This window comes from Natrix helvetica, assembly GCF_964273705.1.
Source record: "Natrix helvetica genome assembly, chromosome: 3".
NCBI classification, from domain to species: Eukaryota; Metazoa; Chordata; class Lepidosauria; order Squamata; family Natricidae; genus Natrix; species Natrix helvetica.
Genome location: NC_138549.1, coordinates 59953717 through 59977728, shown reverse-complemented (window position 1 = coordinate 59977728; position 24012 = coordinate 59953717). Strand labels below are relative to the sequence as shown.

The 24012-nt window shown below is 46.2% G+C and overlaps 1 protein-coding gene across 1 annotated transcript in view; it reads right to left on the bottom strand.

Annotated features, from left to right (window-relative positions):
• Positions 1-24012, bottom strand: part of ADCY10 (adenylate cyclase 10) — a 219639-nt gene that overhangs the window by 32923 nt on the left and 162704 nt on the right. The window contains exons 26-28 of the mRNA XM_081946448.1: positions 20846-20953; positions 20311-20486; positions 7374-7533 (exon numbers count right to left, since the gene is read on the bottom strand). Of these exons, the coding sequence (XP_081802574.1) occupies positions 7374-7533; positions 20311-20486; positions 20846-20953 (444 nt within the window). The remainder of the gene's footprint in view (positions 1-7373; positions 7534-20310; positions 20487-20845; positions 20954-24012) is intronic.

Genomic DNA, 24012 nt, shown 5'->3' with positions numbered 1-24012 from the left:
CAATATATATTTGGCTGATATCAATATTACTGCCTTCTTTCTAAAGTTGTGAAGTGAGATTTTAATTCTATTGTGGCTGCTTCTTCCTATATTTCTGTTTCTTTTTTTCTTTATACTATGCTTCTTTTGATTTAAAACTTATTATAGAAAATAAGCTAAGACTCTTTAACCTAAGTAATAAACATATAGCAGTAAATTAATGTTAGAATATAAGATAACTAGCTGAATACCTGTGCTCCACTACAAAACTAGGTGATCGGGTTTGATAAATCAACACTTACAGCTTGAAAATTAATGAATAGTTACCATCAACCTCTCTTCTCCCCTTCTCTCCCTCAGCCTTGCCCCACAGAAGCCACCCCAATCCTACCCCCTTCTCTCCCTCAGCCTGGCCCCACAGAAGCCTCCCCTATCACCTTCTCTTCCCATCCCCCTCCACAGAAGCCTCTTTTCCTCTCATATCCCCTTCTCTCCATCAGGTTTGCCCCACAGAAGCCACACTTATCCTATATCTTGTCTCCCTCAGGCTTGCCCCACAGAAGTCTCTTTTCCTCTCATATCCCCTTAACTCCCTCAGGTTTGCCCCACAGAAGCACCACCTGTCCTATCACCTTGTCTCCCTCAGGTTTGCCCCACAGAAGTCCCACCTATGCTATCCCTTTGTATCCCTCAGGTTTGCCCACAGAAGTCCCATCTATCCTATATCCTTCTCTCCATCAGGTTTGCCCCACAGAAGCCTCACCTATCCTATCATGTTGTCTCCCTCAGGCTTGCCCCACAGAAGCCTCTTTTCCTCTCATATCCCCTTCTCTCCATCAGATTTGCCCCACAGAAGCCCCACCTATGCTATCCCTTTATATCCCTCAGGTTTGCCCCACAGAAGCCCCACCTTCCTATCAAGTTGTCTCCCTCAGCCTGGCCCCACAGAAGCCACCCCAATCCTATCCCCTTCTCTCTCTCAGCCTTGCCCCACAGAAGCCCCTACCTATCCTATTCCCTTCCCTCCCTCAGCCTGGCCCCACAGAAACCTCCCCTATCACCTTCTTTCCTTCAGGATTGCCCCACAGAATGCTACCCTATCCTACCCCCTTCTCTCCCTCAGGCTTGCCCCACAGAAGTCCCACCTATCTTATCATGTTGTCTCCCTCAGGCTTGCCCCACAGAAGCTTCTTTTCCTCTCATATCCCCTTCTCTCCATCAGATTTGCCCCACAGAAGCCCCACGTATGCTATCCTTTATATCCCACAGGTTTGCCCCACAGAAGCCCCCACCTATCCTATCCCCTTCTCTCCCTCAGCCTGGCCCCACAGAAACCTCCCCTATCCTATCCCCTTCTCTCCCTCAGCCTGGCCCCACAGAAACCTCCCCTATCACCTACTTTCCTTCCGGATTGCCCCACAGAATGCTACCCTATCCTGCCCCCTTCTCTCTCTCAGGCTTGCCCCACAGAAGCCCCACCTATTCTATCCCCTTGTCTCCCGCAGGTTTTCCCCACAGAAGCCCCACCTTCCTATCAAGTTGTCTCCCTCAGCCTGGCCCCACAGAAGCCACCCCTATCCTATCCCCTTCTCTCCCTCAGCCTGGCCCCATAGAAACCTCCCCTATCCTATCCCCCTCTCTCCCTCAGCCTGGCCTCACAGAAACCTCCCCTATCACCTTCTCTCCCTCAGGCTTGCCCCACAGAAGCCCCACCTATCCTATCCCCTTCTTTCCCTCAAGCTTGCTTCACAGAAGCCTCTTTTCCTCTCCTATCCCCTTCTCTCCCTCAGGTTTGCCCCATAGAAGCCCCACCTATTCTATCCCCTTGTCTCCCTCAGGTTTTCCCCACAGAAACCCCACCTATCCTATTACCTTCTCTCCCTAAGGTTTGCCACACAGAAGCCCCACCTATCTTATCACCTTCTCTCCCTCAGGCTCCTCTCCAATCTCCTGGCCAGCAGGCCAGATGAGTCACACGCTGGCCACACCCATGTCCAAGTTTTCAGATTGTGAGGGGGAGTAGAACATCTAACTCCTTAGCATCAGAGTGTGTTAATAAATAATATACAAAATACTAAAGTTTTGATGGTCATTTCGAAAAATCTTTTGTTACCAAGTACCTAGAAGCCAAGAGGAACATACATGCCAAATCTCAATTTGTAGGCTTTAAGGTTCTGGAGATTTCATGATTCCTTCGTGAATGTTTTTGCATTTTTATATATAGATGAGAAAATCAACTATTAATTAATAGTGCAGTTACTTCATCCACAGTAAACCAGTGTAAGTTACTATCTGTATCTGAATTTAAACCTGCTTATTTCCATTACTTACTTACTTAATTTAGATAGTACCCAAGTCCTGTTTCTGTATTACAGTCAATAACATGCACAAGAATCCTTCCAGTTGACCTCTGCATTAAATGTTAGATTGGGTAATGAGAGGCACAAAAGGCTAAGATAACAATAGCTCTTTATTTTGTCAAGTACAGACATCCACTGAGTGAGAGGTCTGGCAGCTCCCTTTTTAAAGGGGAGCTGTCCAGAGCTTCAGCCAATCAGGTCTCTCTCTGTTCCCGCCTGAAAAGAGAGGACCTGACTGGAAACTACTATTGTCCTTGCAACAACTAGAGGGGGGAGTATCTAACACCTCTCCCCTCTAGGATGGAACATCTTAACGAGTGACGTAGTCACGCAGGTAGGCGGGCCTCTGGATCGACCTGCTGGACCTGCGCAGTTCAGACGGTGGGGTTTCTCCTCATGGGGCGGTCGGACCTGTTGCTTCTCCGGACTCATCGGGTGGAAACTCCTGGAAGCTTTTGGAGGCCTTGGCTGGCACCGTCGGCAGAGGACTTGCCTGTGCCCCATCAGATAAGTCCCTGGGTTCCTCTGTAGTGGTCTGTGGGTGGTGCGGCTCGGCCTGTGATGGTGTTGGTGGCATTTGCCGGAGTGGGGAGTTCTCCACTTGTCCCCGAAGTTGGTCGATGTGCCTCCTCCAATGTCGTCCGTCCTCGAGCCTGACGGAGTAGGATCATGGGCCCAAAACGCTGACAATGGTTGCGGGTAACCACAGGGTCCCCCCTGTGTAATTGTGGGCATAGACCGGGTCACCTATGGTAAATGTCCGGATCTTTCCCGTGTAGTCGGGAGGCGTGTCGGAAGAGCAGTTGGGGTGCAGCCGGTCTAAGTGGGACCTGAGTCGGCGTCCCATGAGTAGCTCCGCTGGGCTCCTTTGGGTGGTGGTGCTCAGCGTGATGTGTTGGACCAGGAGGTAGTGGTCTATTCACGTTTTCCAGTCGCCCGGGCCCATTCTGCTTAGGGCCTCCTTGGTAGACCTTACCATCTGTTCCGCTTGGCCATTGGATGCCGGGTGGAACTGGGTGATGAGGGTGTGCCAGATTCCCTGTGCCGCTAGGAACTCTTTGAATGATTTGGCCGTGAACTGTGGGCCATTATCAGACACGAGCACGTCGGGGAACCCATGGGTTGCGAACAGCCTCCCTAGTGCCCTGATGACAGTGTCTGCGGTGGTGGATGTCATCTGGACTACCTCCAACCACTTTGAGAATGCGTCCACAACTATGAAGAAGGTTTGCCTGGGCACTGGCCCTGCGAAGTCTATGTGGACTCTGGACTACGGTGCTTGGGGTCGCTCCCATTCTTTTGCGGGTGCCTCTGGGGGAGCAGGCCTGGACTCTTGGCATGGTGTGCATGTGGCCACCCACTCTTGAATGTCTCTGTCCATATAGGGCCACCACACATAGCTCCATGCCAACGCCTTCATTCTTACTATCCCAGGGTGACCCTTGTGGAGTGCCTCCAGCACGACTACTCGCAGCTGTTTCGGGGTGACCACCCGGTCCCCCCACAATAGACAACCCCGGATGGCGGACAATTGGTGGAGTTTCGTGACGAAAGGGTTGAGTTCTGTTTCCACCGGTCTCTTGGGCCACCCCATCCACACCCAGTTCAAAATCTGCTTGATAATGGGGTCTTTTTCGAAATGGTGTGCGACATCTCTGGAGGAGATGGGTCCCAAGTCTAGGCAGTCAATCAGGAGTACCGCGGCCTCAGATGTCGGGTCGGCGAGCAGCTCTGGTAGGGGGCATGCGTCTTTGGTCTGCATGCCCCAATGTGGTGCCTGGATGAGCTGGTATGAGTATGCTGCCAGGAAGTTCATCCAACGGGTGATGCGGGGGGAGAGTGACACCGGGGTCGGGTGGTCTCCAGCCAGTAGTCCCAGTAGTGGCTTGTGGTCCATCACCAGGTCGAAGTCCCTGCCATACAGGTATTTGTGGAACCGCTTTACCCCCGCCACTGCAGCCAGCGCTTCCTGGTCCAGCTGGCTGTAGTTCCGTTCGGCAGCAGACAACATCCTTGAATAGAATGCGATGGGGGCTTCTGTGCCGTTCGGCATCCGGTGGCTTAGGACAGCACCAACTCCGAAAGGGGATGCATCGCAGGTCAGCACCAGTGGCAGGGTTTGATTGTATTGGACCAGGAAGGAGTCTGCTGATAAAAGTCCCTTCACCACGGCGAACACCTTGGCTTCAGCTTTCCCCCACATCCACTCCGTGTTCTTCGCTAGCAGGCGATGTAGTGGTTCAGCAACTGTCGCTTTCTGCTTGAGGAACACGCTATAAAAGTTAAGGAGTCCAAGGAACGCCTGGAGCTCGGTCTGATTTTTTGGAGTGGGGGCTTCCCTAATGGCCTTGATTTTCTGGTTGGTCGAGTGAATCCCGGAGCCATCGATCATGTAGCCTAAGAACTCCACCCTGGGTACGTTTATTTTGCACTTTTCCTTTTTTAAACGGAGGCCCTTAAATCGGATTCTGTCCAATACAGCGTGAACTCTTTTTAAAAGTTGCGCTTCATTTGCGGCGGATACCAATATGTCATCAAAATAGGGGACGACTCCTGGTATCCCCTGCAACAGTCATTCCATGATACCTTGGAATAGCCCTGGGGGGATACTAAGTCTGAATGGTAGGCAGTTGCATTTGAACGCCCCCCTGTGCGTTACAATGGTCTGAGCCTCCGCGGTAGCGCCATCTACTGGCAGTTGCTGGTATGCCTGCACCAAGTCCAGTTTTGCAAATATTTTCCCTGGGCCGAGGGAATGCAACAGATGTTGGACTACGGGTACGGGGTACGCACTTTGCTACAACCCCTTATTGATTGTGCATTTGTAATCGGCACACAATTTGATAGACCCGTCAGGCTTGACCAGAGTCACTATTGGCATTTCCCAGCAGGCATGATCGACTGGATCAAGGATCCCCTGGCTCACCAGTTTGTCTATTTCTTTGTCAATTTTCAGTCGGAGGGCAAAAAGCACTCTCTAGGTTTGAGCCGAATTGGGGCCACATTGGGGTCTAGGCAAAACGATATGGGGTCCCCCTTGTACTCACCCAGACCGGAGGCAAAAACGTCATTGAACTCCCTAAAAATGGTTTCTGCGGCGTTCCCGGGGGCAGCAGCAGTTGGTGCTTGGCTTGCTTCATCTAGGGCTTTGGCAATAACCATCCCTAGAGCCTGAAACCAGTCTACTCCAAAAAGGCTCTGGAGATTGTCCTGCACCCTGATCACCTTCACCTTCTTGGTGATGCACTTGTAGCGGACGGTGAACGTGCCTTGCCCCATGAGGGGAACCAGGTTTCCCTGATAGTCACGGAGGCGGACATCGGGGCTCTTGAGGTCCTCCTTCCGCATTGTGGGGATCATCCGTTTCAGCACTGCCCATGAGATGATCATGAGAGATGACCCGGTGTCTATCTCCATCTCGCAGGGGGCACCCTCGAGGAAGACAGTGACTTTCAGCTTCCTGGAGCGGCTGATTCGGATGTGCCTTACCGGGACCGGGACGTTCGGTTTCAGGTGGTGGCTCTGGTGTTCCTGGGTGGATGCGGTGAGGTTGGCCACTTGGTCGTCAGCCTCTGACCGTCGGGGGTGTCTCTGGCTGGGATGTTGTCTTCGGTTTGCCCCCTTCTCCGCTCTCTCGGGGCGACCGATTGTCGCCGGGAACTCAGTGCAGCACACTCTGGCGATGTGTCCCCTCCGTTTGCATCACTGGCATGTCGCGTCCCGGAACCGGCAGGTTACTCTTGCGTGGTCGCCTCCGCAGCTGGCACAGGGCAGGCCGGGTGACTTGAATTTTCGCACCGGCGCTGCGCGGGTACTGCGCATACAGTGGCTGCTCTCTTTGTCACTTTCAGAGCTCTCCTGCTCGACAGTCTCACGGTGGACACGGGCGCTCTTGGTTGCCTCCGTGGGTGCGTGGAGGTGCTGGAGGGTCTCGACGGACTTCTGCGCTGACTCAGCTGCTCTTGCCTCGTCGAGACCGACCTGGAGGGAGAGGTTGCTTCTCGCCAGCAGTCTTGCCTGTAGGCTCTGGTCTTGGACCCCCATGATGATCCGGTCCAAGATGACATCATCCAGCTCGGGGAACTCGCAATGGGCTGCAGCTTTCCGGAGCACAGCGATGTACTCATTTATTGTCTCACCGTCCATCTGGTTCCTCATGTTGAAGTGATAGCGCCGAATGTACTTGGATGGCTTAGGAGCGTAGTGCGTCTTCAACGTTTGCTGGAGGGTGGTCCAGGAGACGGCATGTAGCGGCATCGGCGTGGAGAGGTTCTTGGCAGTCTCTAGAACTCCAGGGCCACAGTAACCCAGGAACAGGTTCTTTTTCTGGGGTTCCAGAATGCCACCGAGATTGTTTGCCTCCAAGAAAATCTCGAACTGCAGCAGATAAGCATCCCAGTTGTCCAATGCTGGGTTGAACAGAGGTGGTTGGGCATAGGTGGCCATCGTGACTCTGGGTTCGTAATGGCCGGTTGATGCCTTCCTGCGCTCCGGGTGGAATCACTGCCTTGTGACTGAGCTCTTTGATAGTGCGTTTCACTCTTTTGTCTGCCTATTTGCCTTCCAATCCCACCTTCGTCGCCAGTGTTAGATTGGGTAATGAAAGGCACAAAAGGCTAAGATAACAACAGCTCTTTATTTGGTCAAGTACAGGCATCCACTGAGTGAGAGGTCTGGCAGCTCCCTTTTTAAAGGGGAGTTGGCCAGCGCTTCAGCCAATCAGGTCTCTCTCTGTTCCCGCCTGAAAAGAGAGGACCTGACTGGAAACTACTATTGTCCTTGCAACAACTAGAGGGGCGAGTATCTAACATTAAAGGTATGATTTTTAATTATCATCATTGTGAATATATCAAATTGGACAGAGTACCCAAAGAACAATTGATCAAACCATGAGAGTGCTAATCCAAACAAAATTACCTACAGCATGAATTGTCAGGTGTCATTTGATACCAGTTTTCTCTCTAGTATAGAGAAAGAACAAAACAAGACTGGAGATAGTCTGCAAGGACAGAAAAGAAAGCTATCTAAATATACCTGAGATTCATCTTGAGACTCCTCTGCACAGTTCACCTGCATGAGGGCTGCCAAACGGGTGAATGTTTTCTTACTTCTGGCTACATCCAGATTGAAGAGCTGCCACAGCAGGGAAAGGCAGTGACTTTGCTGGAACAGAACTGCTAGTCTCTTCTCCCTGCTGTAAAGGGAAGAGCAACAATTCACATGGCACGAAGAACATCAGATCTATATAAGCAGCCCCAACTTACTGGCTGTGAGAAAACGATAAGACCCTAAGTTCCTCCTGTAAGTATACACAATAAAAGCTGGCTTAGGAAAGATGTGTATCAGTCAAGTCATTTGTTCAAGCTATTTCGCTGTAATGCCTATAGTGCAAGAATTGCATGGCTTTCCTCTTGCTTTTCCCATGGCAACATCTGATACATATGCAGGGTAATGTACCATGTAAATTTGATAACAAGAATTGGGGCACTATTGATTTCCTGAAGTGTTTCATATAATATTGATGATTGATTTTTTTATATGATGTACAATATAATGAATTGAAAGCTGTACTAATTCTAAACAGACTAAGGCAGAATAATTATACATCTAACAGAATAACAGAGTTGGAAGGGACCTTGGATATCTTCTAGTCCAACCTCCTGATTAAGCAGTGACCTAAATTATTTCAGACAAATGGATGTCCAATCTCAACTTTAAAAGCTCCAGCTTCTTGTCCTGCCTTCAAGTGGTATCTTCTTAGATATTGATGTCAGACTAATAGGATTGTAGTTTCCTAGCTCAATTCCCCCCCCCCTTTTTAAAGGAATTATGTCAGCTCTTTCCAGTCTTCTGATGGTTTCCCGGTGCTCCAGGATCTTTGAAAGATATAGCTCAGTGATTGTCAGGTCCCATAGATCCCTGTCAGGATGCTGCCATTCATTCTGGTGAGGAAGGGGCCTGGGTGCATTCTTTAGTATATAACCTTTTTCCTGGTGCCTATCTATCCTGTACTTAGATTTATCTTCTTAGGAATGTAAGGTGGCGAGGGCCATCTGTTTTGTCTCAGTTCTGAAGCCTCTAGCAAGAGATGCCTGAGAACAGCTTCTTATCACCTTTTCAGCCAGTGATTCTCAAAACAACTTCGCACCTGTGGATTGGCTTATCCAACACTGGACTAAGGGAAGAGGTTTCTAATTACTTTAACCTAATGGAATTGCATGGGAATCCTCAGATCCTGCTTCCTTTGTCTTGCTATCACTTTCCTTCAATAAAAGGTTCTTTTTGAAATGCTAATTGTTTCAAGATTCTGCTTTCTTGAACAGAGAGGAGAGGCAGGCCCTTACAGTGGTTCTGAGACCATGTCTGCTAGTTGCTTTAGAATCCATCTGGATCTGGTGATTTGAACTCTTCTAGAGTGAATAGGTGTTCTTTTACCATTTTCTTGCCAATGTTGACTTGCACTCCTAATCTGTATTTTATGGTACTGTTTTTGATTGGTTGGGCTATTTTTTCATTTTGCATGAAGACCAGTGGTGGGTTTCAAATTTTTTTAGAACCTATTCTGTAGGTGTGGCCTATTTTGTGGGCGTGGCTTAGCGGTCATGTGACCGGGTGGGAGTGACCAACTTGTAAATGTGGTGAAACTCAATTAACAATGCTCTTGCTTAGGAACCAAAATTTTGGTCTCAATTGTGATCATAAGTTCTCTTCCTTTTTCTTTCTTTCTTTTTCTTTCTTCCTTCCTTCTTCCTTTCTTTCTTGTGTCTCTCTCTCCCTCTTTCTTTCCTTCCTTCCTTCCTTTCTTTCCTTCCTTCCTTCCTTTCTTGTGTCTCTCTCTCCCTCTTCCTTTCTTCCTTCCTTCTTCTTTCTTTCTTGTGTCTCTCTCCCCCACTTTCTTTCTTTCTTCATTCCTTCTTGTGCCTCTCTTTCCCTCTTTCTTTCTTTCCTTCCGTTCTCTTCCTCTGTCTTCCTTCTTTCTTTCTTTCTTTCTTTCTTTCTTTCTTTCTTTCTTTCTTTCTTTCGTCTCTCTCCCCCACTTATTTCCTCCCTCCTCCCTTCCTTCCCTCCATCCTTCTTGTGTCTCTCTCTCCAACGTTCTTTCTTTCTCTTTCCTTCTTTTTCTTTCTCTCTTTCTCTTTCTATCTTTGTCTCTCTCTCTCTTTCTCTCTCTCTCCCTTCCTTCCTTTCTCTCTTACTCTTTCTTTCTCACTCTCCCCCCCACACACACACATACCTTCCAGTTGGCGAAAATTTCTGTTTTGCCAGCTGGGAGGTTGGCAAAGAAGCCTCCTTTTGCCTGCCGCCCGTGTCACTTCACTTGCTGCAACTCGGACAATGGGGAGGTGGGAGTAGCGCTGTCCGGGTTTGAGGAACGGATGTTCCTTCTGCTCAGCTTACGCACATGAAAGACCCCCGCAGTTCCACATCCACAGCTCATCCCTTCTTGGTCAAAAGGGCGCCTTTTCGGTCCCAGCTGGGCATCTGGAAGAGAGTGGCCGAAGTGGCTTCTCTCTCCTCCTCCTGCAGCCGAAGGAAAAGCCCCGGGGAGACGGGCTCCGCGCGCTGCAGCCCGGCAGAGCACCGTGTGGAGCCCGTCTCCCTGGGGCTTTTCCTTCAGCTGATAGGAGGAGGAGAGAGACGGACTCCGCACGCTGCTCTGCAAGGCTGTCGCAGCTGATCCTCCGCTGACCCCTAAAGAAGAAGCGGTGGTGGATCCTCTTCTTTAGGGGTTAGCGGAGGATCGGCTGTGGCAGCGGCAGCCCGGCAGAGCAGCGTGTGGAGCCCGTCTCCCCGGGGCTTTTCCTTCTACCAGCCGAAGGAAAAGCCCCGGGGAGACAGGCTCCGCGCGCTGCAGCCCGGCAGAGCAGCGTGTGGAGCCCGTCTCCCCGGGGCTTTTCCTTTGGCTGGTAGGAGGAGGAGAGAGACGGACTCCGCACGCTGCTCTGCAAGGCTGTCGCAGCCGATCCTCCGCTGACCCCTAAAGAAGAAGCGGTGGTGGATCCTCTTCTTTAGGGGTCAGCAGAGGATCGGCTGCGACAGCCTTGCAGAGCAGCGCGTGGAGCCCGTCTCCCCGGGGCTTTTCCTTCGGCTGGTAGGAGGAGGAGAGAGACGGACTCCGCGCGCTGCTCTGCAAGGCTGTCGCAGCCGATCCTCTGCTGACCCCTAAAGAAGAAGCGGTGGTGGATCCTCTTCTTTAGGGGTTAGCGGAGGATCGGCTGCGACAGCCTTGCAGAGCAGCGCGCGGAGTCCGTCTCTCTCCTCCTCCTACCAGCCGAAGGAAAAGCCCCGGGGAGACGGGCTCCACGCGCTGCTCTGCAAGGCTGTCGCAGCCGATCCTCCGCTGACCCCTAAAGAAGAGGATCCAAGCAGGGGTGGTGGTAGCTCCGAGCCTTCTCGCCTTCAGACAGAGCTGATTCTGCACCTTCTACGTTGTCCTGGGCATGCGCCCACCAGCTTGCCTGTCTTGTCTTACACAAGTTGGCCAGCTGAAGCCTCCCGCCTTTCCTGAGCAGCTGGCAGCTGCAAGAGGCCCGAAGAGGAGGCAGGTGGGGTTTGCAACCCGAAGGCTGGCATTTCGTCTCTGCAGCGTGAACCAGCTTGGGTGCGACCGGAGAAGCTTCCTCAGTGGAGCTCCTGAAAGGGACGCAGGCTGCCATCGCTCCACTGAACACATTTCTGAGAAGAAAAACTTCTCCGGTCGCGCCCGAGCTGGTGGAGCACAGGCAAGCGCCGTCCCGTGAAAGGGGCAGGGCAGGAAACTTACTTCCGGGTTCATTGGCCAACCGGATCGCGCGATCCGGTGTGATCCGGCAGAAACCCACCACTGATGAAGACAGATCAGAATGAATTCAGCAGCCCTGCTTTCTCCCTGCTGCCCATTAGTTCCTTGCCATCTTCTCCCTTTAGTGGATAGTTTCCTTGACTTTTTCCTTTTTTTCCCTTTTTTTAATATGTTGAATGAAACCTTTACTATTTTTGACATTTGCTGCAAATCTTAATTCATTCTGAGCCTTAGCTTTCCTAACTTAATTTTTTCAAATTTGGGCTATATGATGATAGTTACGTGTTCCTCTTTCCATTTTTTTATACTTATCCTTTTGGACTTTCAGTTCATTAGATAGGTCCTTATTGAACCATGTTGGTTTCTTCTTGAATCTCTTATTTTTCTTTTCCAGAGGTATTGTGGTGGATTGGGCTTTTATAATCTCATTTTCCAGAGTTTCCCAAGCTTCTTGAGTTGTTTTCCCCTTTAAGATTTTCATCCATGGGAGACCACTTCCAGCGGCCAAAGGCGATGGACGCCTGCGTCCGCCTTCTTGCTGCTTTGGTGGGCTCCCCTGAATCCTAGGGGGAGCACAGTGTGCCTTGGAGTGGCGCCCTGCCATAGGGGCAGCTTGCTGGGATCCCCTGGAATGGCGGCAGCAGCGGGGGGGGTCTCCAGCTTTGCCCCAGGAGCCGTGGAGTGTAGGGAGCACGTGGAATGCCATCGCACGCTTCGCCGAGCACAGCCAGGAAGGAAGCGATTAATTTGAATGCAACAGCTCAAGCTCGGTGAGGTGGGGGCTCTCCCTGGGTCTTTTACAGTTTAATACCTTATTGACTGACTTGCAGTTTTTTCTTGAACTTTGTTTCAACTAGTGGAGGAGTCAAAATTGGTGGGGGGAGGGAGTTTCCACTCCCCTCGGAAAAGCGGCACTTGGAAAATCTCTCCCTCGCAAGGGAGAGAGAGAAAGTTTTTAAAAAGCTTAAAATGCTTTCACTTCCCTTTTATTAATGGGGAAAAAAAACCCTTTTCCCCTCTTTTGACTACAACTGTGAGAGAAAGGATGGTTGAACTGATTCTTCTCTAACTATGCATGGGAACTCTGACTTCGTTGTTTCCTCACCACCGGTGCTGGTTGAGCCAAGATGGCTCACTTCCTCTTTCTTCTTTGTCTTTGTGCATGAGACTCCTCCTTTGAAAAACTTTGTTGCCTTGAATTAATTTCCACCCCAGAGACCTCCAGGAGCCTCTTCAAACAAGTTTTTTCCCTGGATTTGGAATATTTTGATCCACCCATCTGCTTTGGTCTTGAATTAAATGACTTATTCTCCTTTGGATTTGTCTGTTTGGTGGTCTCTACCAGCTGTGCTTTCCCATGGACACCATTCTCTGTATAGGACAATAACTATCTCCGAGCTTCATGATGGGTCCGAAAAAATTACCACCTAGAAAGGCCTCATCGGCCCCGACATCTTCTACGTCCAGCCCCATTGCCCACCAGTCACAACTCGGATCTTTTTTACAACCTAAAGCCCCTGAAGAAAGTTCAAAGGACTTGTCTACTCAGCAGATGCTTCAGGCCCTCTTAAAGGGACAGGACGAAATGAAAAAAAAACAGCTGCAGGACTTAAATGACCAGCTCAGAGAGACACAACAAAAAACTACACAGAATGAGCAGAGGATAGGTGTACTGGAGGAGGGTGCGGCTGCAATGAGGAGTGACCTGGAGACAGTCCAAAGGGGGAATGCAGAATTTGAGAATCATGTGATAAAAACGGAATTTGAAAGGATGTCTTTTTTTCCTAGGTTTCAAAATTTACCAGAAGTCGAAAATGAAGATCTTAAAGAGATTATGACCACAATGTTAGCAGAATATATTAACAGAGATAAACAACAGCTTGGGTGGGATATTGACCTGATTTATAGGATTAATTCAGCCTATGCAAGAACAAATAATGTTCCAAGGGAAGTTCATGCTAAATTTCTTAGAAAAACCATAAGAGATGAGGTTCTAAGAGCTCAAAGGAGAGGACCATTAAAATATAAGGATAAAGAAATAACCATTCTTAAGCAGATCCCAAAGAAAGTAAGAGATAAGAGAAGGAAATATACCTTCTTAGCAAAAAAATATATAATAACGGGGTTTGGTTTAAGTGGTTGTTACCAGAAGGCATGTTGATTTTTTGGGAGAGCAGTAGAATCAGATTTAATCAGTTGCGGAAGCAGAGGCTTTCATGAAAAAACATACTGCTCTCTTAGGTGACTTGGGGGATGTCACACAAGAAACAAAGCAGGGAGGGGCTGAGGCTCTGCCAATGGACGGGGGGGAGGATGCAACAACAAGAAGACTCAGATCACAAAAGTGAATACAACACAAATATAAAAAGGCAACATTAAAAATAAAAATATGGGTTTCTGCCTGGATGGTTTTCTGTGATGAGCCGAAGGACAGAAAGAGGGAGGAGTGAGCTCCCTCCCATATTTGGGCATACCAGGGGTTGTAACACAAACACATACTTATTTCCCTGGCTCAGCTGATAAAGGAGGAGAAGCCTGTGGCATAGTGGCTAAGACTCTTGCCTAGTGTATAATACAGCCCAGGTTCAAATCCCAGTAAGGGTATGGCTAGCTGATGAGAGCTAAATAGCTCGAAATGGATCTATACTAGTCTCCCTTTATTTTATCAGCACAAATACAACACAAATATAGTATATATTATATACTATTATTTCATGAAGAGAGGTGAGGCTCTGCCTCCCTTGCCTCCCCTGACTGCACCTCCCTGATATACTATTATTTCATGAAGAGAGGTGAGGCTCTGCCTCCCTTGCCTCCCCTGAGCGCACGTCCCTGATCTGTAGTGAGATTCAATGTTTTTTACTACCGGTTCTTTGTGCATGGCTTGGTGGGCGTGGCTTGGTGGTGGAGGTTTCATGTGACTGAGTGGGTGTGGCCAACTTGAGGTGAGTGATGTCAAGTTGGCCATGCCCATTCAGTCACATGACTCCCCAAGCCACGCCTCCCAAGCCATGACCACAGAACCAACAGAAAAGGCAGCTCCTGCAGCCTGTCCCGTTATGGTTCCCCCCTCCCCCCATGTCAAGTACCTTAAAGGGACACCGCAGTCTGGATGCCTTCCAAGCAACTCTGCTGCGATGCTGTCCCTCTGGTGCAGCGACCCATTCTCCTGGCCGAGTCTGGCAATGGGGTGTGGCCACACACTGGTAGTCAATGGGATGCTCATCCGTGACTGGCATGAAGAACAGGGCTGCAATGGCAGTGACAGGACTTCGAGCCTCTTTTTTGGCCTGCAGTTTTCAGTAGTTTTTGGTGCAAGAAACTTGCAGCTGCCGCCCCTTTTTTGGTGCGATAAGCCTCCATACACCACTGCCAGCTCGGTTCCAGCTGGCAAAGAGGCAGTGGCTGCAGGCCTCTTGTGCTGAAAACTACAAGCCGAAAAAGAGGCCTTAAGTCCTGTCACCACCCTGCTCTTTGCACCAGCCGCACATGCGCACTCCATTGCCTGCCAGTGTGTGGCTGCACCCCATTGCCAGACCTGGCCAGGAGAATGGCCTACTGTGCCAGAGGGACAACATTGCAGTGGACCTGCCCGAAAGGCAGCCTAAAACTACTGGTGGCTAGAGGCTTCTCACAAAAGATGGCCGGGCCTCACCGGGAACCACCACCTCTTCGCATTCAATGAGATGGAGGCTGAGGGGGTGGCATGCGGGCGGAGGCCTGGGGAAAGCCAGAGCTGGTGAATGGCATGTTCCCTAACCCGGCCAAGGTGAGCGGCAAGCAGCAAAGGTTTCAAGTCAAGGCTGGAGCCAGGGAATGGTATGTTCCCTGACCCAGGAAACCACAGACTAATAAGCCTAACATCAAAACCTGGGAAGATACTGGAAAAGATAATAAAAAAACAGATCTGCGCACTTCTGGCTTCTGGGCTGCAGCAGATTTCTTTACCTCTGCTACAGATTCTCCACAGTTCTAGGCTTAGAATGTTTTCTAATCCAGAAGAAACCTCCCTGGGAAAGGATACTTTGCTCCTCTGAATATCCTGACGCTCTCAGACTGCTTCTTGAAGAAGAAGTAATCAGTTGAGGTCCAAGCTGGGGCAGGGCAACTATACAAGTTCACTATCTAAGAACCAGCTGTTTAAAATGTACAATAAAGGGTGCCACCATTTTTCTACATATTTACCTTTCATGCTAAAAGAGGCTTCCTCTGGCCCAAGCTTGCTGTTTCTTTTTTGTGGAAATATCATCATTTATGAAGCTCTGTGACTTTAAGATGCCTAGATCCTAGCCAAAATAAAGAAGCTGGAAACTACTGGAAACTAAAGTAGTGTGAAAACTACTCTTAAACTTTCTAGAGACCTTTATACTGCTAATCAACTCTGCATAATTTTCTTTTTGAAAATTTTAAAATAAGGACTGTTTAAATGGTGCTTTGTGCTTACGGTGAGGAGTGGGTGAAAGTGTTTCGATTTTAATTGCTTCTGATTGGACTAAACAATGTGGGCTCCTAAACAAAGAGGCAGAGCTCAAGTTCTTTTGTTCTTTTTGTATAGTAGCATTGATCAATCACAAGAGGGAGCCAAAAGACTGTAGTATTGCTAATTGTTTTTAAATTTTCCACTAGCATTATTAAACCCATTGGATTTTATGCTATAAATCTATAACTTTAAAAGTTTTAATTTTTAAATTTAAATTTCAGCCACACATTATTAATATGGCCACCTGCAAGAGGACGGAAAAATTAGAGAGATTATCAAGAGAAATAGAATTTTTAAGACCCTTTCTGGATGAATATACAGCTAAAACATAGGAGGAAATCCAACATTTGACTGGAGATATCAAACAGGTGAAGGATAGAGAGGATCTTATGAAGCATAAATTGGAGAAGACAAATATTTTATATGAAGCTGACTTGGAGGAGAGAACAATTTTGGAATCTCAGATTAAATGATTTCAATTAAGATTTTGAGCAGTTCCTCAACAGTCAGGAGAAGATATCAGATGATCTGGTTATATTCCTGCAAGACCCAAAAAATAACATTTGATGAGGACAGTAAATGAATTTGGGGCTTTAGTGGGTTTTAAAATAAAGTAATAGAAAACAACAATGTTGATTAAGAACATGTCATCTCAGGACTGTGGTATATTGATTAAAAAGTCAGGTTTCAAAGTTGAGAAAAAGGTGAAATATTTGTGGGTTAGGTTGACAAATACAAATATAAAACTTTTTCAAAATAACTATGTGCCTCTTTGAAATGATATTAAAAAGGACTTACAATGATGGGACAAATTGCATTTATCACTATTGGGTAGAATTTCTGTAATTAAGATGAATGTCTTACCAAAGGTGTTCTTCTTGTTTCAGACATTACCAATACTTGCAAGTGATATTCCATTTAAACAATGGCAGAGGAATATTTCCAAGTTTATATGGCAAGGGAAAAAAACCAAGAATTAGATATAAGGTATTGCAAGATGCTAAGGAAAGAGGGGGCTAAAAGAGTGGTGAACCTCCAGAACAAGAGGCTACTTGATATAGAAGGTCATGAATTAAGGTTTGGATGGGATGGTTATTTATGGTATGATAAAGTTAAAGTTAATGTTGATTTCAACAATCACTTTGTTAGATGTGTGAGTTTGGAATAAATATAAAACAAGGTTTTCTATGAAGTTGCCTCTTTGGGTGTGCTCCAGGGAAGCTTTTTTGAAGAAAAGAAATGGTGGCAGGACTGGTGGACTTATGGTAAAATAGGTTTGGTGGACATGGTAAAATAATATATTTTGATTCTGGTGACCTTAAGTGGAGGGGAGTGTTAGAATTAGAAGGTTGTGTCTGCCATTTGTTCACATACCAACAACTGAAAGAAAGATTTAAACTAGATAAAAAGATGTATGGGTTTGACTTTGTTAAAAATGAATTGGAAATCTTGTGTGATAGGGGTAAACATATTATTGCTAAGATTTATAAAATGTTATTGAAACTGAATTTGTAAAAAATTGTATGATTCAGTGGGCTTTGGCCATAATGTGATGCTTGAAGAATGGGAGAATATATGGACAAAAGATTTAAAATTCACACTAAACTATCATTTTAAAAAAAATTATAAGGTGATGTATCATTGGTATTTAACACCAGACAAGTTATCTAGAATGTATAAAGGTATTTCAAATGAATGTTGGAAATGTAAATGTAAAGAAGGGAACTTTTACAATTTATAGTGATAAAAAGCAAAGCAAAGCAAAGAAATATTGGAATAGGATTCATATTCTAATATAGAAAATTCTTAAACTGAAGATAAGGATGAAACCAAAAGCATTTCTTTTCTTAATGGAAAAAAACTTGGGAAAAAATTTGGAATTCTGATCTTATATATGTTGATGGCAGCAAGACTACTGTATGCAGCATGGCAACATGGCTACCATCAAGCTGAGGGCTGCTGGCCAAAGCATCTAAGCTGGAGTGGTGTACAAAAGAATGTGAAACCTGATAAGAAGATTTAATTAACCAACTGACATAAATCAGAATTTGAAAAAGGCAAAGAACCTTGTGAGTATAAATAACATTGACGGATAGATTGGGATTTTGGCAGAAAGAAAAGAAAGGGGAGGAATGGCAGTTAACAATAATCAAGCCCCCCAAAAGAACTGCTTGTTTTAAGCAACTTGGTGACAGAAATGGGGAATACAGAGAATGTACTAACCCATTGAAACACAAACCTTGAATTTGGACTTGAAAAGACTGTGTCCTTAAAAGAGATTAATTGATAATGGAGACCTCTATAAAGGAATAGAAGATGAAGGTTAGAAACATACCAAGGTGACTTGCTTTATTAACATATCTTAAACAACTATTTTCTCCCTTATAACCTAATCTTGTCTGAGCAATGAATGGAATGTAAAGCTTCGAAAGAAGATTTAATTAACCAACGGACATAAATCAGAATTTGGAAAAAGCAAGAGGGGGAGGAGAAATGAAAGTTAAAAGCATACCAAGGAGATTTGCTTTGTCCAAGCCTATCTGAGTTTGTTCTAATTAAAACATATTTTAAGCAACTCAAATCAATGAGAGGTGGATTTTAACAAGGAAAAAAAATCAAGAAAAAGCACTAGTCTGGATTTAAAACTGGATTAAAAAATATCAAGCTGTATTGCTGGAAACTATCAGTGAAGCATTTTCTGGAGGAAAGAACAAAGAAAGTGAAGTGATTAAGATGTCCCCCCCCCCCTTCTCTTCCTCTCTATGTTAACTGAACCGAAATATACAGTTGGACCAGAATATCTCTGTTTTAACTGAACTAGAATATAAGTTGGACTGGAATTGTGAAATTATAATCAACAGTATAACTAACTGTAACTTTGGAAATGGACATTGTGGAAAGGTGGGAATTTGAAGAATTGCGTGAAATTATAAAAAATATGCATAAATCATTAAAAATAAGTTTAAACAGAATTTTGAAGTCAGAATCTGAGGAGAAGCAAGAAATAAAGGAAGAAGAGGCTTCCCTGAAGGCTCTAGAGGGCAAAAAATGGCCCTACAGACAAACTGGAAGTCACCATTCCTGAACATACGGATTCCCCGTAGGGTCAATTTTCGACCTCCGGAGCCTTCAGGAGGCTTCCCTGAAGTGACTTCTGGTTTGTCGGTAGAACCAATTTTCGACCACCGGAGCCTTCAGGGGCCTTCAGGAGGCTTCCCTGAAGGCTCCGGAGGGGAAAAAATGGTCCTAGGAGCAAACCGGAAGTCCGGTCCTGAATTTCCAGTTTACCCATAGGACTGTTTTTTTGCGCTTTGGAGGCTTCAGCTCACAGGGCATCGCTTGCATGCCCTGACAAATGGCTCCATATGCCACAGGTTCGCCATCACAGCCCTAGATGATAGGGTCAAGATCCAGATGGATTGCAACAGACTTGAACACTGGTCCCTATCTAACAAAATGAAATTCAATATAGAGAAAAGTAAAGTCTTACATTTAGGCAAGAAAAACCAAAAATTGCATGTACAGTTTAGGTGAAAACTGACTTAATAGGAGTAACTGTTAGAGGGATTTTTGAGTCCTAGTGGACAATCAGTTAAATATGAGCCAGCAGTGTGCTGCAGCTGCCAAAAATGCCAACGTAGTCCTAGGTTGCATTAAGAGAGGGACTGAATCAGGATCACAAGGTACAGTCCTAGTACTGTTCTGTAAAGCTTTTGTAAGGCTATACCTAGAATATTGCATCCACTTTGGGTCACCACCACACTATAAAAAGATGTTGAGATTCTCAAAAGAGTACAAAGAAGAGCAACAAAGATGATTACGGGCCTGGAGGCTAAAACATATGAAGAACAATTGTAAGAACTAGGTATAGCTAGTCTAGTGAAGAAAAGGACCAGGGTGACATGATAATAGTGTTCCAATATTTGAGGGGAGGGGGACAATCTATTTTCCAAAGCACCTGAAGACCAGACAAGGAACATGGTTGGAAATTGATCAAGGAGAGTTTCGACCTAGAAATTTTTTTGACAGTAAGAACAATCAACTAGTGCAGCCGCTTGCACTGGAGGCTTTCAAGAAGAGCCTGGACAGTCACTTGTCAGAAATGGTATAGGGTCTCCTACTTAAACAGCGGGTTGGACTAGATGACCTACAAGGTCCCTTCCAACTCTGTTATTCATTCTCTCCTGTGCCTTTTGCATATTTTAATGATTATTTCCATTTTTATTAATGATTGTTCTAGATGTTTATTGTTTGATTATAGGAATTATGTATGGCTAGTGAAAGGACTAGGAGAGTCCTGATAGCAAGGTTCCAATATTTGAGGGGCTCCCACAAATATGAGGGGGTCAACCTATTTTCCAAAGCACCAGAATGCAAGACAAGAAGCAGTGGATGGAAACTAATAAAGAAGAGAAGCAACCTAGAATTAAAGAAAACAATCCTGACAATGAGAACAATCAACCAGCAAAACAGCTTGCCTTCAGAAGTTGTGAGTGCTCCATCACTGGAGCTTTTTAAGATGAGATTGGGAAGCCAGTTTGTCCAGAACTGTATAGGGTCTCCTGCTTAAGGAGCGGGTTGGACTAAAAGACCTCCAAGATCCCTTCCAACTCTGTTCTGTTGTGTTCCATTCTGTTCTAAAATGCTTTCTTCTCCCACTGCAGCCCAGCCACACTCAGTCTTTATAAACAGTTTGCAAGAATCCTTACCCACTGGCTATTTGCCATAAAGTTTGTTTGTTCTGATGAGACAAATGTTTGGAGGTTTCCACCATAAACATGCAAAAGGCTCCTACAACAGTTATTGGGAAGCTTTTCTTCAGTAAGCTCAAAGCCTTCTTTATTAGTTTTTTTGCAGAAGTAATTTGACCCATATTGTAACAGACCTACAGACATGCAGATAGATAATAATAAAAGAAATTGATAATTTTTCATATCTCCTTTATGATGCCTAAAAATGTGTGAAGACCTCTCCTCATAACATCATGATCTTGCAGCATGGCTAAATATACATAAAACACAAGAATATATATTTAAATCTAAATTTAGGGAGAGGCTGATCATTAAAAGTAGCAATTTCTGTTACAGCAAGTCAAGCACTGCGGCATAAAAGACAACCATTTCATAAAATGACAACTGTACTTCTGACTGAGCAGCTGTAGAGAATGGGATATTCTAGTGGGCTTTACTGTATTCAGAGAAGTGGTAAGAGTACAAATGGCTACAGCACACAAAATTGTCTTACCTCCCCCTTCAGGCTGTACAAAACAGACACCTCAAATTGGTTAATGAGTTTATGCTTGTATTCCGAAGATCTCAAGAGGTTCTCTGCGGTATTCAGATATGTAAAGGCCTCAAATAAGAATAACAGAACAGGAGGCATTTATTTCTGTATTCTATATGGTAATCCCCAAATACCAGCAATTCCCTCACTACAGGTTATAAATTCTCAAGGACAAATATTCAGATACCATAGAGGGGGTGAATCCAGGATGCAGATGTAGCATCTATTCACCATCTAGAATCTATTTACCACACAGAAAAAGAAAATCTGGTAAACCAATTCAGTTTTTTTTATAGAGGGGGAAGTGATTTTGGTCTTTGTTATTTTGGCAAGGCACAACAACTTGACAGGTTTAACAGTATTTTAGTTAGCTATACCTACTCAGACAGAAAAGAGAGAACAAGCTTACTTTAAATATAAAAGTGATAAACTAAAATATGCTGATTTGCAAAGTGGCATATTGCCCCAGCACTAAAATGTAGCATTATGACCAGTGGTGGGATTCAGCTGGTTTGCACCAGTTTGGGAGAACCAGTAGCTAACTTTCTGAGCAGTTCAGCAAACTGACTGTTGAAAGAAATCTCCTTCCAACAGCCTTTTGTTTTTCCCACTTTACTGGGTTAATCCTGTTAGGAAGGCAGGAAGGAGGCATTCTGGTGTGCCTCTGTGTGTTGTTTCTAGCCTAATCCTGCTGATCTTTATTGCCTTGTTTAAGTGTTTTCGAAACTGCCCCTTTGGGTAAGCCTTGTTACATTGAAACAGCCATTAATGGTTCTTGACAGTACGCTCAGACTTTCTATAGCCTGAACGGTTTCTCTGGAGTACTTTTTTCCTTTGCTGGTACTTTTATTCTGGGACTTGACTTTCTTAAAGGGGAAGGGTTGTTTTAAGCTTTTTACACTACTTTAGTGGTTCCTGGCATTATCCTTTTGGGGTGTAATTCCAACATAGCTGAATCCCCTCCCAGCCACTCCTTGCCTCCTCCATCCCTAATTAAGGGTGGGAGGGAGCAATCGCAACCCTCTTTCTTCTCTGGATCCATAATCTAAATGGAGTGATCTGGTTAATCTTTGGCTTCTTTGTTTGTTTGTTACAAAAAATGAGCCCCCCCCACACACACTGGTGGGAAAGTGATGAGGTAATCCTTTTGGACTGCCACTGCCTGCCTGACCAAGTTAAGCAGTGCTGCCTTGAAAAAAAATCTTTTTCAAGCTGCATCTTTCCCTCTTCCCTCCAATGCGGCCTTCTGTCCTACTGTTAATGGAATTAGAGTTCAAGGGGCGCCACCACAGGTGCTTGAGGAAACTGGCAGAAAGGAGGCCCAAGAAAGATTGTAGCCAATCTTCGCCAGGGATCCTTTCCAGACTTGGATCAGTTTGGAGGTGTTTCCAGATGTGGATCCAGCAGCAGCCATCACCTTCACCTGCAAAGGGGGAGGTGGCCCTAGAGATCTGTTGTAAAGACAGAGACTTTGGTTGGATTAAGAGCTATTTACATAAGGGTTGACATAGCCATAGAAGAAAATGAGAGGCAAGATGCAAGCTTTGCACACTGTCTGATTTTTTTACTGCCTTTCTGGGAGCATGTGATCTTTCCTTAAATCTAGATTTCCTTAGGATATCTTGTGAGGTGTGTGAGACCAGCTGGTATCTTTCAGTGGTGCAAGGATTGCTTCTCCCGGGTGGGAAAGGATGCTTTGTCAGTTCACTGAGCACAGAAGTCTCTTGTCTATGGGGATTCTTCAGTCATCCAGGTCATACCGTGTTTCCCTGTAAATACGACATGTCCTGCTAATAAGCCCAGGCCTGGTTTTTGCCTGGTTTTTGAGGTGGGTGTAAATATACACCGTCTCCCGAAAATAAGCCCTAGTGAAAGGGTGATATGGCAAGTACAGGAGGAAGCCCTTCCCTTCCCCGGTCACCTCAGCACTTCTCGGCTCCTTAATCGGATCAGTTGAGCCAATCTGGCTGCCATTCAAAAAACAGCTGATTTGCGGGTGTTGCTCAGGCCGTGGCCTCCAGCAAGTGCGGCTGCTTTTGCCATTGATTACGGCCCCAAAAGCAGCAGGAGGCCAAGTGATGAACCCCAGGTGCCTTGCACCGGTCTTCCAAAGGGTACTGTAGCAGCAGTTATCCACAATTTTTTATCATTATTTCATCCCAACCCACGTGGCCTAGTGCACCCAAGACTGCTTTTGGGAGAGGAGGCAAAGGGGAAGCAATCAGCTTCATCTCACCCTTGCTCTCAGACCGTACTGCGCCTGCGCGACACTCTGCCAAGTAGCTGGGGTGTCGCAGAGATAAGGACACGTGTGCGCGTGTGCATGTGGGGAACGCTGGGCCCCATTGCACCATACCGGTTGCAACGAGATCCGGAACCCAACACTGGTCTTCTCCTACACTTCTGCCTTCAATTCAGTCTTCAGCTGGACTTCAGCTGAGCTCAAGCAGAGAAGTGGCCCGCTGGGTTTCAGGACAAAGTTGAGGTTGACATGAGTCAGGGCAGGGCAGAATGTCCAGTGTGGCTCCAGCGCTCTTCTTTCCTTGGAAACGGAATCTTGGGAGTGGGAAACGGCATTCCCAAGAAGTTTCCAAAGTTTCCAAAAAGTCCAGTTGCCTCTTGAAAAAGCACCTTTGGGACAGGAGTCTCTTGCATTGCTTCAGAGTGGCTGAATTGCTCACTGACAGTAAGATTTTAAAAAAACTGGATGTAGGGGTGTGGATCCTCCCTTCAATTTATTTTAGTTTTCTCTCATGATAATATGGCTTAGTAACATGGCACTAGGCTTGAAATTTATTTAAATATCTGTAAAAGTAAAGGTTCCCCTTGCACATATGTGCTAGTCATTCCTGACTCTAGGGGGCGGTGATCATCTCCATTTCAAAGCCAAAAAGCCAGCGCTGTCTGAAGACGTCTCCGTGATCATGTGGCCGGCATGACTAAATGCCAAAGGTGCACATAATGCTGTTATCTTCCCACTCAAGGTGGCCCCCATTTTTCTACTTGCATTTTTAATGTGCTTATGTTCTTACATGCTAGGTTAGCAGAAGCTGGGACAAGTAATGGGAGCTCACCCCGCTACTTGGCACTAGGGATTCGAACCGCTGAACTGCTGATCTGTCAATCGA